The following is a 15,910-nucleotide window of genomic DNA, read 5'->3' as shown; positions in this document are numbered from 1 at the left end:
TAGGGTGAGACGCGGGGGGCGGGGAGGAGAGGGGGAGCGTGAGGCAACCGATGCTGTGGGGTGCTCGTCAGTGGCGGTGGATATCGAGTGCGCAGGCATTGCAGCTCCACCAGGGGCCGAGGCGCCGGGCTACGAATGAGAGAGGGGGGGGGGGGGAATAATTGGACAGGGGGTGCCCCCATTTCATCCCGAGCACCGAGGCCCATGCCAACCCACCCTGCCATGCCACTGCAAGGGCTCGGGGAGTGAAGTGCGCCAACAACATCCACCGAGAACGTACATCGCATTCACTGGCTTCTTGATGTTCATAATAAAATAAAAAAATTAAAACTGGATAAGGGTCCTGTGTGTGTGTATATGTGTGTGCCGGTCTTCATAACGGCACTTGCCCCAATAGTCTGCGGAAGCTACACACGGGGGATCTTTGCCTGTGTATGTTGGGAGAGGTGGCGCAATGGTTAGCGCACTGCGCTACGAACCCGGGCTCTACTCGAGTTCGATTCCCGCTCACGGTGAACATCTGCGATGACGAGTTGATACCTGCACCTCGTTTGTCCTGGGCTTCTCCTGGGTGACCTCTCGGCCCTAAATGAGTGCCTGGCGTGCTATGTGCACCGAAAGTGTAAGAACTCGAGAGACAAAGGCGGCCACGCAAGCGTTGAGCGGCGTTACTGTGCCACGCCACCAATCCCGACTCGTCCGGCGTTCCGCTTTTAATAGGAGCTCGCTAACAGAAACTTGCCCGAAACCAGCCTGCGTAGCTCTACTTACGCGGAAGGATGGAGGTTGCGTGGGTGCTGGGGTGGAGGTGGGGTCTTTGTAATTGCCGAACGTGTGGACGAAGCGAGTCTGTTGTGTGCGTCGGCCTTCGTCTACCCACTGCTGTGTGAAGGTCTCTCGACGCAGTGGTACATGGCTAGAGTACTTCCACTCCATTTCCACTCCATCTCCACCCTGGACGTGCCCCTTGTCTCTCCGCACGCATGCACGCCAGAGGCAGGGGGGTGGTGGTGGTGGTGGTGGGTTGCTCGCGGCTGACGATTTGTGCGGAGGAGAAGCGACACGTCTTTTGTCATCTTCTTGTTGTTGCCACAGGACTCCCGGAGAATATTTGGGATGCGAGTTTTTTCTTTATATATGTAAGTAACTATATAACAGATATCACAATTATGAGCGGGGACGCGGAACAAAAAGGGGGAATAGGAATTGTTCCCCACCGCTGTTCGGATGTACGGGACACGCTGTGACGGGATATCTGACATGAGGCAGACAAATGCATGCGTAAGTGATCGAATAGGCGACGTTTCGGGCAATAGCCCTTATTCATATCGCGTAAAATGATCAATATTATAAAAAAGTGAAATCGGCCAAGCATAAACATCATTACTGGGCCATGTTGTTACAATTGACATGTAACTATTGTACGACAAACCCTTATATCTTACGTACAGCTCGCTATCCGTATACACATAGTTTACATATCACACGAATATATACACCAAGTAGTGTAAACAGCGCGCACATACTTTATATGTACCCAAATGAACGACCACATATCGCAAGGGGGAGCGGTGGCGCATTGGTTAGCGCACTACGGAATGAACCGGGCGATCAAAGATCGATTCCCGGCCACGGCTAACATCGGTAGCGAGTGCTATCTGAACCGATCATGAGTCTCCCTATTCACCACCCCGCTGTGACCAACGTGGTGAAGTATGGTCTAACACCCCCCCCCCCTCACCCCCAACATGACCGATACAACGTGAGAAAGCCTTCAACCAGCAGTGGATTCACAAAAGATGCTGTACGCAACTCTTACGCACATTACACGACAGCCACGCACACACCCCTTACTATCCAAATGCATACAGCCTATATAGCACGTACGGGAGTATAAACGCGTGCTATCACACGTGCATGAATACAAAACAAGCACATATGTATAGGTGTGCACGTGTGTGCTTAGGCGGAGCGGTGGCGCGGTGGTTAGCGCGCCGCGCTACGAACCCGGCGACCCGAGTCACGTCCAACAATCAGAGGCGATTATCTGAACAGGCGCTGCCCCCCCCCCCCCTCGTCATGCGATCTGTTCAATATGAGTACTGGGGGAGACAAAGACGGCCGGGCGTGAGGCTGAATCCCTCTCCGCACCACCAGCCGATGCGCCGTACCCCGGGGGGTATTCATAGGTGCTCGCAAAGAGCACCCCCACCCCAACGGTCTATAAATCGATAATAGGATGGGGGGGGGGAGAAATCTTTGTCTTCGTATGTTATGTATATACATACATTAAACTCAGCCCTCGCCTGCGTGGCGCTATTGTGAATTCAGCTCTCTGCTTCACTGATCACCCATCCCCCACGACAGACAACACTCCAGCCGACACACACACACGCACGGTGTGTGTGTGCGCGCGCGTGCGCGTGTGAGTCTGTGCGTGAGATTCTTTCTCGACGGCACCTTCACTTACACACCGCGCCGCGATCTTCATAGACCCGTTTGTCATCGTTTTTTTTATACAAAATCTAAATTAAGAATTAGACATTTGGCTTGTGCATCGCTCATATTGTCCCTTGCTGCACTGCGATCGCTTATTTTGCATACATACGTGGCGTGCGTCCATCCACGCACGTGAGACCTAACGCACGCGCGCGTGTACGTGTACGCGGATGCATCGTATGCACATTGCGATGCGCACGCATGTGTGCGCGTGTGTGTGCTGCACGTGTATGCCTGTGGGATGCAGTAGTGCAGCGTAAATCTGCGACCCTAGTTCGATTCCGGCTCATAGCACAACACGAGTGACTAATATCTGAACCCGTCCCGCGCCACCTCCCCTATGTTGACTCAGCCTCAAATGAGTACCTGATGCAGTGTGTAAACATCGCCACTGGGGAGACAAAGGCGGCCGGGCGTGGTGCCGCCCACCCACCTCCTCGTGTGCCGTTCCGGCCTTCATAGGTTGCTTGCTCATGGCACTTGCTCTTACAGTCCGTTACAGGCTATACGGGGGGTCTTTGTTTGTGTGTGTGTGTGTACGTGTGAGCACAAATTATTGTATGGCTGACCATGTCATTGTTCGGTTTGGCCCAGACTTCGCGCTGTGAGGCTATGTTCTCGTGAAATGGCGCTCTGTAAACAGGAGGTGATGTTGCCTGGTGGTGATGATGATTCTGGTGGTGGTGGTGGTGATGATGATGATGATTCTGGTGGTGAGGAGTCCAGTCGCGGCGGCGATCCTCTCAAAGATATCTCGATCTTTTGATCGTGATGGCAATCTACGCGCATGCACGTAACCACCCACGTAAACTAACCAGATGATGATGCTGCTGATGATTCCGCTCACACGAAACCAGTCCAGTTAACTAGAAATTATGATGAGCGTGGCGATGGCGATTATGATGATGCCTGTAATGTTCATGATGACTCGCGAATAACCCGCATGTGCTTAGCAGATCATATTAATTGCTTGCTGCTGATGATGATGATGCGGAAACTGATTATAATTAAAATGTACGTGTCTATGTACAAACGCACGCACACACTCACATACAACAGCCGAAATACGCCACTAAATGTCGGTGACGTCGCAATAGCCGCTTGTGCCATGCTAGGTGCACTTCGTGGTCACGTATATACGTGTGAGCACATAAACATAGCCCCGATAGAAGTAATAAAAACAGACTGTTGGGGCAGCTGCTGTGAGCGAGCACCCAAGAATGGTCTATAGACAAAGACCTCCCCCCTACACATAGGCTGGTGGAGAAAGTACGATGAGCGGACACCTATGAAGGCCGACACCGCACACGGGGGGGGTGGTGTGGCCAGCACCATCAGCCCCGGCCTCCTTCGTCCCCCCCCAATGTTGATGTCAACACAGCGCACTAGGTACTCATTTAAGGCTGAATCGACCGAAGAGTGGGCGTCCCAAGACCGGTTCAAACTCTCCGCCAGCGACGTTGGAGTCGTGAGTATGGAATCGAACTCGGGTCGCCGAGTTCGTAGCGTCAACGCGCCAAAACCACCGCTCCCCGTACTTATGAATTACATGTACAAACACACGCGCGCTCGCGCGCGCGTGTACGCACATACGTGCACACATTCCTTACGAGGGCGCGCACGAAATGCCGGATTTCCACGCAGCCGCGCGTACACTCGCGTAGGTTTACCCCACGTGCGTTTGCCGAGTCTCCTCGAAGTGCGCGACGCGACGCTCGCTCGTACCTGCGGCTCCGGCCATGGGTAGAGTGGACGCGTAGTATTTGTCGGGCGAGTAGGTCGGGGCGAGCGCTCCGTGCGCGGAGATGCGGGCCGCGCGGTAGGCGTGCAGCGGCGGTGGCGGAGGAGGCTGCGGAGGAGGAGGCGCAAGCCCCAGCGAGTGATGGTGCGCGTGGTGATGCGAGTGATGGTGCTGCTGGCTCAGAGCAGCCGCTTGATGCTGCGAGCCGCTCAGAGAGCCGCCGCTCGTCTCGCGCTGCAGTAACGGAGGCGGCGGAGGAGGAGGCGGAGGAGGCGGCGGAGGTGGCGGTGCTTGAGACGATGCCCCTGCCGCTGCTTGGATGGAGTGGTTAAAATCGCGGGCGTCCATGGCCGTCGTCCGTTGCGGTGTCTTCCTCGGTTGCCACGACCACCGCCACCACTACCACCACCACCACCACAACCCTCCAGCGGTAGCAGCAGTAGTGCGGTCAGCTCCGTCCGACCGCGCTGGTAGCGAAGCGGACGGCGGCAATGGGGATCGGCGTCGCCTCTACGGGGCACTTTCCTCGAATACTCCCCGAGAAGTCATTGTGCAGGGGGGGGGGGGGGTTTGGCGGCGACGCGACCGTGTTGAGCTGCAAAGTGATACGAATGGGCACAAGTCACACACTCACACATACACAACACACACTCACACAACACACACGTACACAACTCACACAACACACACGTATTCACTCGCACTCACTGGAGCCTACCGCTTAAAGCCTCCCCGCCGCATTCCCCTCCGTGTGTGTGGGTGCGTTGTATATGTGGGGGAGCGGTAGCGCGCCGCGCTACGAACCTGGAACCTGGCGGCCCGAGTTCGATTCCCGTTCACGGCCAGCACCGGTGAGGATTATCTGAACCGGTCCTGGGCCTCCCCTAGGTCGACTCAGCCTCAAATGAGATCCTGGTGCGTTGCGTAAAAACATCGCCACTGGGAAGACAAAGGCGACCGGGCGTGATGCTGGCCACCCACCCCCTCGTGTGCCGTTCTGACCTTCATAGGTGCTCGCAAGCAGCACTTGCCCCAGCAGTCTGTTAACGCTATACCGGGGATCTTTGTATTTGTATTTTTCTATATGTGTATACTTATACATCTGCGTGTCTTCTCTCTCGCTAACAGCACTCGCCCCAACAACAGTCGATGCAGCCGACACGGGGACCTGTGTCTGTGTCTTCATGTGTGTGGTGTGTATGTGTCCACAAGGGTCTGTGTGGTGTGTTCTGGACATGTACGGCATTAATAGGTGCTCGCTAACAGCCTTACCCTGGCCACCCGTGTCGACTCCACGGTGGATCTCCCCTTCGTCTGTGGTGCGTGTATCTAGCCGTGCGGTGTGTGTCTATGTGCGTGTGTAATGTCTATAGGTGTCTGTATAAGTGTCCATACATGCAGCCTTAACGGCCTGTTGGGGCAAGTGCTGTTAGCGAGCACCTATGAAGGTCGGCAGGGGGGGTGGGTGGCCAGCACCACGCCCGGCCGCCTTTGTCTCCCCAGTGGCGATGTTTCCACACCGCACCAGGTACTCATGTGAGGCTGAGTCGACCTAGGGGAGGTCCAGGACCGGTTCAGATAATCGTCACCGGTGTTGGCCGTGAGCGGGGACTCAAACTCGTGTCGCCGGGCTCGTAGCGCGGCGCGCTAACCTCTACACCACCGCTCCCCGACATACACACACGGGCAATGTTGTGGTTCTCATCTTATAAGCCGCCCCTCTCTGTGTGTGTCTCTCTCTCGGTGAGCGCGTGTTTGCGCCTACAGGGTTGTCTGCGCGTTTGCTCGAGACTGTCCACGTGTGAGTCCGTCTATGTACACGTGTGTCTGTATACATACATTATACGTAGGCAGGGGCAGTGTTGGCGGTCGGCAAGCTTATGAGCTGCCCCCGTGTTTTAGCTCTCACTGAAGGGCGAGAGCACCCCGTGGGCCTTGATTGCATTAGGCATATGCACGCACGAGCCGAATATAAAACAAGGCAATCACGTTTCCAACGATTTTACCCCGTCTCTCTGTACCCACCCCCCTCCCCTATGCTTTAGCCTGTGCGGCTTTGTGTGTCTATAGGTGTGCGTGGCTATATGGGATGTGTTTGTGTGTTTGTATGTGTGTGTGTGTATGTCTACAGGGATGCGTTTGTGGTGTATGTGTAGCTATAGGTTATTTGTGTCGTTCTCTCCATGTCTGTGAGTGAGTGTGTGTGGGGAGCGGTCATATCGTGGTAAGCGCGCTGCGCTACGAACCCGGCGACCTAAGATCGATACCCGCTCACGGCCAACACCAGTGACGATTATCTGAACCGGGCCTGAGCCTCCTCTAGGTCGACTCAGTCTCAAATGAGTACCTGATGCGATGGGGAAAAATCGCTACTGGGGAAACAAAGGCGGTCCGAGCGTGGCGCTGACCACTCACCCCCTCGTGTACCGTGACGGCCTTCGAAGGTGGTCGCTAACAGCACTTGCCCCAAAAGTACGCTTAGGTAATACGGGGGTTGGGGGAGCTTTGTCTGTGGGGAAGGGCAGTCTAGTGGTTAGCGCGCTACGCTACGAATCCGGCGACCCAAGATCGATTCCTGCTCGCGGGCCAATACCGGTGACGAACATTTGAACCGGTCCTGGACCTCCTCTAGGTCGGCTCAGCCTCAAACGAGCACCTGGTACAATGTGTAAACATCGCTATTGGGGAGATACAAGCCGCTGGGCGTGGTGCTGGCCACCCACCCCCTCGTGTGCCGTACCGACCTTTATAGGTACTCGCTAACAGCACTTGCCCCAACAGTCTGTTACGGCTATATAGGGGATCTTTGCCCTTCTTTATGGCGTGTATGCAATGTGTGTGTATTTGGCGATGTGTGTGTATGGGTGTATGGTGCTCGCTAACAACATTTGCCCCAACAGTCTCTTAATGCTATGCGAGGGATGTTTGTATATGTATGCTATGTGTGTGTGTAACTATGTGCCTATTGGGGCGTGTCTGTATGTGTACGCGTCTATATGAGTGTAGGTGTGTGTCTGTATGAGTGTTTACGTGTGTTGTTATGCATGTGTATCCATATAAGCACGTGCGGTGTGTGTGTGTGGTGTACGCGTCTCTATAATGTTGTGTTGGTGTCTTTGTCTTCGTGTGTCAGTGTGCGCAGGTGCTCGCGAACAGCACTTGCTCCCACTGATCATTGCCTCTGTGCGTTGTCAAAAACCTCCCTTTAATAACGCCACCAGTTCTGTTGTTGTTGTTGCTGCTGTTGTTGTAGTGGGGAGGCGAAGGATGTTGCGCGACTCTGACTCGCACGCGGAGTGAGCGTGTGTGTGTGTGGGTGGCGTGAACGTTCAGCTCAACTCACAAAGACCAAGGTTTCCCCCCTGGTAGTCTCAACAGACTGTAGGGGCAAGTGCTGTTAGCGAGCACCTATTAAGGCCGGCACGGGCACACGAGGGGGTTGGGGGGAGGGTTGTTTCCCGAGTGGCGCGATGTTTACAAATCGCACTGCCTTACTCGTTTGAGGCCGAGTCGATGGGTTTCGGATAATCGTCGTTGGCCGCGAGCGGGAATCGAACTCGGTTCGTCGGCTTCGTAGCCACGGAGCCTTTGACCGCAGCGATCGAGCCGGACTTGACGAAGTCAGTGTGGCGGGACGAGGGGGGGGGGAATATAAGAACGGCAGAAGACACCATCAGCTTCGGACGGCTACAGCTGACGGATTCTCATGGCTGCGTGCACAGCGCCCGTAACTCTAAAGAGAGACCAGCGGCGGATGCAACGGTATTATGATGGCCAAACGTTTAACAACTTAGAAATGCGTTATTTAAAAGAGAGAAAGAGAGGAGAGTGGGGGAAGGGATGTGGGGGAGGAGGGGTACGAGAGTACCGTGATGCTCGCGACGGGCAGAGGGCAGATGCCATCGCGACCGATTCGTTCAAAGCACCGACCGCGCACTCCGCAAGACACACGCGGCCGGGCTCAACGTGTACTAAGTTAACACACACACCCACCCCCTGCCTTGCATAGTACTTTATCGTGAAAACTATATTTTAAAAAAATGCATCTTACGTTCGTGCTTAGAGAGGGAGTCACTGCCCAGAACGAGCAGTGAACGGCACAGATGCTGCCCCTGCCCAGACAACAGCGCCCGACTCACCATCTCGCTCCCGACACGGGCTCCTGGCCCATACATACCTCCTGGCATCGATCTACCTTCGAGTCCATACCTTCTGGCATTTACCTCCAAGTCCATACCTCTTGGCCAAAACCTCACAGCAACTACCCCATAGTCCATACCTCCTGGCGTCTACCTCCGAGACCACATCTCCGAGCGAATACCTCTTAGCATCCATCTCCGAGCCCATGTCTCCTGGCCCATAACTCCTAGCCCATAACTTCTAACATCTACCTCCGAGCCCTACATCACAGGCCACACGTCGCAGCATCCACCTCCTTAGCCAGACCCTTAGCACGTATCTCCCAGCCCATACCTCCTAGCCCACACGTCCTAGCCCAGAACCCCCTAATCATTTACCTCCTAGCCTAAACCTCCGAGCAACTACCTCCTAACCCGTACATCGTAGCGACTACCTCCTCGCCTATACCTTCGAGCGTCTACCTCCCACCATCCCAAACTTTATTCCGCCAATTCCCTCCAGTACGTCCGAGTCTATACCATTGCCCCGTACCTCCCAGCACATACCTTCTTGCTTCCATCACCTCCCTCCTAGCCCATAGCTCCCGCAGCACGCGCTCCTTGGCGTCCACCTGCGTGGCAGGTTTGCCCGCCTGCTACTTGCTACCTGGGCTGCCTCGTGCCGCCGATGCCTGGGCACCGGCGTGTTCCGCACGTGGAACAAGTCGGCGCCCAGGTGAGCGGGCGAAAAGGGACGACGGCAAAGTCGCCGGGCATTGCGGTCGCCGCTGTGTGTGGCGGACGAAGCGATCTTCTGTGTGGTTTTGTTGTTGTGTTTTTGGCGTTTTCTCGATAGCGGTGTCTGGGTCTCGCATTCCGCGAAACGTTCTGTTCGCGTTCCGTCGTTACGATGATTGTCATTAACGGCGGTGGTTGTGGTACTCGTCGAGGTGGTGGTGGTGGTGCCGGTGGTTGCGGTTGTTGGCATGCATCGACAAATCTCGTGTTTGCATCGCGTCTCGGTAGCAGCGACACAAGACGCGCGCACGGTTATGGGACGAGTTCGAGTCCGTGGCACGCGGTAGATGATGTGAAAAGTCGAATCGTCTCGGCGTGTGTGTGTGTTGTGTGTGTCTGTGTCGAATCATTTCTGCGTGTGCCTGTACTTTCTGCGTCCACGTGTGCTGTATTCTCCGTGTGTCTAGTATGCGCATCCCCGTTGTGTTCCCTGCGCGTTTGTGTCTCGGCGTGCCTCTTTGCGTATTGTGCATGTGCGTTGCGTATGCTGTCCGCATGTTTTCGCATAGGTTACGTCTGCGTGCTATGCCTTTGCGTTGCGTGAGTCTCAGTGCCTGTCTTAGATACACTGGGCACTTGCGTGTCGTCGCTATACTGCGTACGCGCGCGTTGCGCCTGTGCGCTCCATCTCGCTCATGCCCGTGTGCTGTGACCATGCGATACACGTTCACTTTATATATACATAGTGTCCGTGTTAATCCCGTATATTGTATAGGTGCGTTCTCTTTGTGCGTTGTGTCTACGTGCCGTGGTTATGCTGCTGTTGTGTTGTGGCAAAATGTCTTTCGGCCCGATCTCTATTCCTGTGCTGTCTGTGTCTTTGATTGTGTCCCTGCGATGTGTACGCGTCCGTCTGTCCATTCGTAGCCTCTATGCGTTTCTCTTTTGTTTCGTACTCACGCAGTTACAATCGACGTACGGTGCCCCCTGTGTGTGCGTGTGTGTCGTGCCTTCGTGCCGTCGCGATGTGTTGTGTCGATGCGTGTTGTCGTCTTTATACGACCCCTGCCTAGTATCCAACGCCTCTCTGTTACAGGCATGTGCAACGTCCCTGTCTTTTGTCTGTCTATATATCGTCACTGTCTCGTGTGTTTACGATCTATGCGTTGCGTCGATGCTATCCTTATGCACTGTGGTACTTACGTGTTTTTTTTTCGTATGAGAGTGCCCCCATATGCGACGCACGTGTACCCTGCCTGCAAGTTGTGTTCCATGCGCGTTGTGCCTGCTGCTGTCGCTATGGGGCTACATCGTGCTCATATGCGGATCCGTACTGTGTGTGTCGTGCCTGTGCTGTCCGTCTTGCGTGGCTGTGTTGCGTCTATACTTGTGCCTATGTACTGTTGTGTCTGTGTGGTTTGTCTACATCGTTGCGATGCTGTTTACTCCCGTACCGTGTCTATACGTTGGTCGCCGTGTCTCTCTATCGCGTGAAATCCCGTTTTTGCCTCGTGCTGACACTCTCACTGTATTGTGTCTCTGTATGTTCCTCCAGTGTTGTGCCCATGTGCTCTGTCTGCATACTATGCATATGCGCTGTGTATGCTGTGTCTATATGCTGTGTCGCTATCATATACATTGCGCTTATACGGTCTGCCTACCATTCCCCCGTGTCTATGACTCGCCTCGTGCTATCGCCCTTACGCATGGCCTATCGTATGCCCACTCGTTTGTGTGTCTTATACACCCTACACGTTATGTGCCCAACACATGTGCGGCCCATGTTGTGTGTACGAGCTGTACCCGTGTCGCCGCGTATATATTATGCATGGGGCTATATTGTCGCAATGTGCCGTCTCTATCCGTTTACTGTCTTCAGAACGTCGCTATTCGTGGTGTACTTCATGTCTATGCGCCATTGTATATCTACACGTGTGTGTGTCTACATCGTCCCAACGATCAGGCATCGTGTCGCTCCGCAGTTGTGCTGCCTATGCGTCGTGCCTCTCCGTGCCACGGATGCACGTTGTGCCCATGCGTTGTGTAACCGTGCTGTGTATGGCCATGCACGTGGTCAGTCTTCTTTGCACTGGGTCCAACAACGAAGCTTTGTGCGTTGTGCCCAATGCGATCTGATCTGCGTTGCGCGTTCTATCTTTTTTGTTTGTTTTTGACGGCTCCTCGATCCACCGTCTCAGTGTTTTTTTGCAGCATTCATAACGGGTTCACGCCGCGTCCGCGTTGTGTCTATGTGCATCGTCCCGTGTGCGTGGTGTTGTGTCTCTTTAATGTATGCAACGTGTATACTGCACAACGAAGCGTGTGACCATTCTAGCCACGGAGGGTCTCGACAGTGACACGCTGCCTGTGCTGTCTCGCAAATCTTTACCAACTCGACGAATCTTCCACGCGTACATCGGTCACGCACTTTATAGACATCGGCCCTTTGCTGTGTGTGCGAGTATGTTGAATGTAAACCTCGACCTCGTGGTGTCTCGTGTCTCTCCTGCCCTGACAACTCGCCTCCGATGAGCACGATTGGCCACGTCCGGTATGAAAGAAGTTCAACATACGTCTCTAGATGATATCGGTTGTGCGCATACGCAACGTCTGCTTGTGCTGACCCTCCAGTTTCATTATTATATACGCACTCCATACATCGTTAAGGCGTTCTGATCATGTGGCGTTCAGTGTGCTTATGCCTTGCTGCATCCAAACACCGTCTGCGTGTTCGGGTTAGTGTCTGTGCATGGCCCATGTGTTGTTGGCTTGCGTATCCGTCTGTAGGTCGTGCCTATAGCTCGTTCCCTATGTTTTGTATGTGCAGCTTTCGTCTATGCTATGTATTGTCTACACGTCGGCCCTTAGGTGTTGTGTATCTTGTATCTCTGTTCGTTATGTCTGTGGATCGTCCACGTGTAGTGTCTCGGTTGTGTGCCTACTCTCTTCGGCGTAACCGTGTTCTGCGTGTATATTGGCACATACGCATCGCCCGTGTGCCTCTCCGTCGTCAGTGTGCCGTGTCTTTGTAGTTGTACCTGCGGTATACACAGTGCGAGTGTGTTGCGTCGTGTTCATTGTCCGTCTCTCTCTCTCCTTTGTGTACGTTGTGTACGTTGTGTCTGCACTCGTCCAGCTCGCATCGTGCCTATACGGCGCGTTGACTCCATTCGCGACATCTCTGTTGTTATCATCCATGCGTCGTCGTCATTGTTGCTGTGTATCCTAGTTTTCAGCAAAGCGATGCATCGTCCCTATGCGTTGTGTATGTGTGTGTGTACCTTGTGCATATCGGCCACGTATAAAGTAAACCTCTATGCACAGTTCCAACCGTTATCTTTGTGTCCGTGTAACACCGCCACCCCACCCCAACCCATTATGAACCTACTCCCCGTTCATCCCTGCGCTCTGTTGGCCGCGCGAATCTCCTCCAACCGACCGGCGACCGAACGGGATCCGCGGGGGTCGAATCAGTGGCGGCGGAGTGCGAGAGACGGCGGAGAGCGAGAGACGGCGGCGGCTGCGGCGGCGGCGCGCAGGTCGAGGGGGTACGGGACAGAGGACAGAGTCGGCTCCGGCTCGCCGGGTTCAGGAGCCCGGCGATAGCAGCGACTCGTTTCGGCGAACGGAGGTCGCCAGGAGTCGGTGGCAACCTCAGCTCGACCGCAAACCCCGCGCCACATCAAAGCGCGCGACCAAACTCTTCCACCCCCCCTCCTCCTCTCTCTTTTTCTCTCCTCTCTCCTCTTTCTCGTGCGTGTGCCCACATCAACTGCACGACCGCGTTCGATTTGGTAGAATCGGTCCCGAGTGTTGGGTTGTTTTATTTCATTTTTGTTGTTGTTGTCGTCCGTTCGTGCGTGTGTGCGTGTGCTAACTACGATTTCAGTCGGTCTACGAGAATGAAGAATCGGTCGAATGAACCCCTCCATGGGAAGGGAGGCTCGCATACAGCAGTGAGTTTAACGTTGAGGATGGTGAGTAAACCGGTGGAACTGTCGTCTGCGTGGTGTTTGACTTAAAACGTTAAATATGCACTACCTCGTGTTAACACACAAAGACAAAGACCCCCCCCCCCCCCGTATAGCCTTAACAGACTGTTGGGGCAAGTGGTGTTAGCGAGCGCCTATGAAGGCCGGCACGGCACACGAGGGGCTGGATGGCCAGCACCACGCGCACGTCTCTCTCCGTGTCTCGCCATGGCTCCCACGAACCCTCCTCTCATTCTTCCCTCCGTGCGTCTCCCCGTGCCTCCTGACTGCTCCCGTCTAACAGCGACGTGTGTGTGTGTGCGCGCGTGTGTGTGCAAATGGAATAAAAATGAAAAACGTTCTTACCGGTCGGTTAAGGTTTGCCCTTATTTATCCGCAATAGGTTCGAGTCTTCGAGTCGGCGCCTGGAGATCGATATACATCCAAATGCCTCCTTCTCCGTGCATCATCACAACCATTTTAGACATAAATATTAATTCTTCAGGCCGATATCAAATCCTCCTGCTTCGCCTTTTCATTTTTTTTCGATAAATTAGCGTCTCTTTTTTGTTTTTTTTTACTTTGCTTCAGCGACGCAACGATGCGAATCGAAGTCGACGAGACGGCAGGCGCGGTGGCAGAAGTGGTGCTGATGATGATGATGTTCGTGGTGGTACAGCTACCGATGTCCGGTAGGCAGGAGGAGGAGGGGGGATAACGAGGTAAAGCTGTTGAATTTTGTTTTGTTTAATGACAAAATCTCTGTACAGTCTGCCGATTCCTCTCCTCCGATCGCACCGGAGTCGTGGAAGATTCCGCAAGGTGCCCCGCTTTCATGAGAGAAAGAAGGGGTGGATGGGGGAAGGAAAAAAAACTCCGCTCGATGTATGTACATATATCTATATGTAGGTATATATAGAACTATATATATTATGGAGTGGTAGGCAAGGCGGGCGGTCGTGCGGGCAGGCCAGTCACATCTGACTCGCAAGACGCCAGCCGAAGAGGTTAGTCAAATCGCAAGTCTTGCTTCTACATCTGGCACATATCTCTCTCCTCCTGCTGCTGCTGCTCCTCTCACGTCCCGTTCTCTCCTCCTCCTCCTCTTCTCTCTCTCCCCCTCTCCCCCAGTCTCTCTCTCTGGCTGGCTGGGGCTACGTGGAAGAGGCGAGCGCCACACAACGTACGACGGCGTCGGCTGTGCGCTCTCTACAGATTGTACTTTCCCGTCAGTCGCCCGAGCCCTTGCCTTGAATGCTGGAATAGTTTTTTTTTGTTGTGTTGTCGCGCCTGCTTGTTGGAACAATGGAGGTGGGGGGAGGGGCGCGGATGTTGAGGATAGGGAGGGGGGAGGGGTGCGCATGTGAGTGGGGGGTAGGAGGAGGAGGAGGGGGGTGGTTGTTCGAGGGGGGGGGGAAGGGTGGCTGCGAGCGTGGGTGGGGTGGGGGTGCAGTGCGGAAAGGGGGTGGGGGGGGGGTGATGGGCCGAGGGGGAGGGGTGGGGATAGAGGAGGGGGTGGGGGCTTGCATGCTTAACGCTGTCCATCAGACTATGTAAACACGCCTCTGATTGGCTGCTGGCCAGAGCAGTCAGCCTGCGCCGTCGCGGCCGCCGTTTCAAGGCGCCCCAAACTATTAAAGGCCGTTTCCAGGGGCGCCTTGCAAGCAAGAGCCCTACCCCCCAACCCCAGCCTCGACATCCCCCCTCTTCTTTGCGGGCGCCGTTTCCAGGCGCGCGCCCCCCCCCCACCACCGGCGCTGGCCGTGTCAAGGCGGCCCATCCAGCCCCGTCAGCCCTTCCCCTGCTACACAAGGTCCGCTCTCAAAGCCTCGTCCCTTCCCCCCCCCCGTCTCCACGAGCGCGCAGACGCGCGGACGCACGGACACACGCACAGTCGTACGGATAGGAAAACGAGGCCAAGCGGTCAAAGAATGAGATGGCGGGAAGCTCCCTCGCTCGCTCGCTCTTCTCTGGAGCTGCGAGCGACGCGGGGGGGGCAGAGTGCGTGAATGAGCGCGGGCGGCGGAGATGGTGGTGCAGAGTGGGACGGGGTGGAAGAGAGAGAGAGAGTGGGATGTGTGATGGAGGGCTGCGCGTGTGTGTGTGTATGCGTGTGTGTGTGTATATGCGTGTGTGTGTATATGCGTGTGTGTGTGTAGGTGCGCGCGTGTGGGGGAACGGTGGCGTGGCGGTTAGCGCGTTGCGTTGCTTCGAACCCTTGGCACACCCGGGTTCGATTATCGTTCACGGCCAACACCGGTGACGATTTGTCTCAACCGGTCCTGGGCGTCCCCTAGGTCGGTTCAGCCTCAATTCAGTGCCCGGTGCGGCGCGTAAACGTCGCCACTTGCGAGATAAAGGCGGCCGGGCGTGGTGTCGGCCACAACACCCCCGTCGTGTACCACGTGGACCTTCATAGGTGCTACTCGCTAAAGAGTACTTGCCCTGAGAGTCGGTTAAGACTACGCGGGAGATCTTTGTCTTTGTAGCGAGGCGAGTGGGTGGTGGTTGTGGAAACTGCTGGGAATGGGGAAGAGCCGTGGGTTAGATTATCTCGTGTGCGTGTTTCGGTGTCGGTGTGTGTATGTGTGTCGGTGTGTGTATATGTGTCGGTGTGTGTATGTGTGTGCGTGTGTCGGTGTGTGTATGTGTGTCGGTGTGTGTATGTGTGTATATATGTGTCGGTGTGTGTATATGTGTCGGTGGGTCTATGTGTGTCGGTGTGTATATATGTGTCGGTGTGTGTATATGTGTCGGTGTGTGTATGTGTGTCGGTGTGTATATATGTGTCGGGGTGTGTGTATATGTGTCGGTGTGTGTATGTGTGTCGGTGTGTGTATGTG

General features: G+C 55.0%; 1 protein-coding gene across 3 annotated transcripts in view; it reads right to left on the bottom strand.

Moving 5' to 3' along the window:
* The window catches only part of LOC116946076 (uncharacterized), a 129,115-nt gene extending 114,726 nt beyond the window's left edge, over positions 1-14,389 (bottom strand). For 2 of the 3 annotated variants that reach the window (XM_076069896.1, XM_076069898.1), the window contains exons 1-2: positions 13,434-14,388; positions 4,225-4,835 (exon numbers count right to left, since the gene is read on the bottom strand). In XM_076069896.1, coding sequence (XP_075926011.1) covers positions 4,225-4,588 — 364 coding nt within the window. In that variant the 5' untranslated portion in view covers positions 4,589-4,835; positions 13,434-14,388. Of the gene's footprint in view, positions 1-4,224; positions 4,836-7,735; positions 7,852-13,433 lie in introns of all 3 variants that reach the window. The other variant, XM_076069897.1, reaches the window with a different exon arrangement.
* Positions 14,390-15,910: the final 1,521 nt, after the last annotated feature.

The sequence above is a fragment of the Petromyzon marinus genome, chromosome 26 (assembly GCF_048934315.1).
Source record: "Petromyzon marinus isolate PM22_M1 ecotype Great Lakes invasive population chromosome 26, UKy_Petmar_22M1.pri1.0, whole genome shotgun sequence".
NCBI lineage: Eukaryota > Metazoa > Chordata > Hyperoartia > Petromyzontiformes > Petromyzontidae > Petromyzon > Petromyzon marinus.
This window is presented reverse-complemented; position numbering and strand designations above follow the sequence as displayed.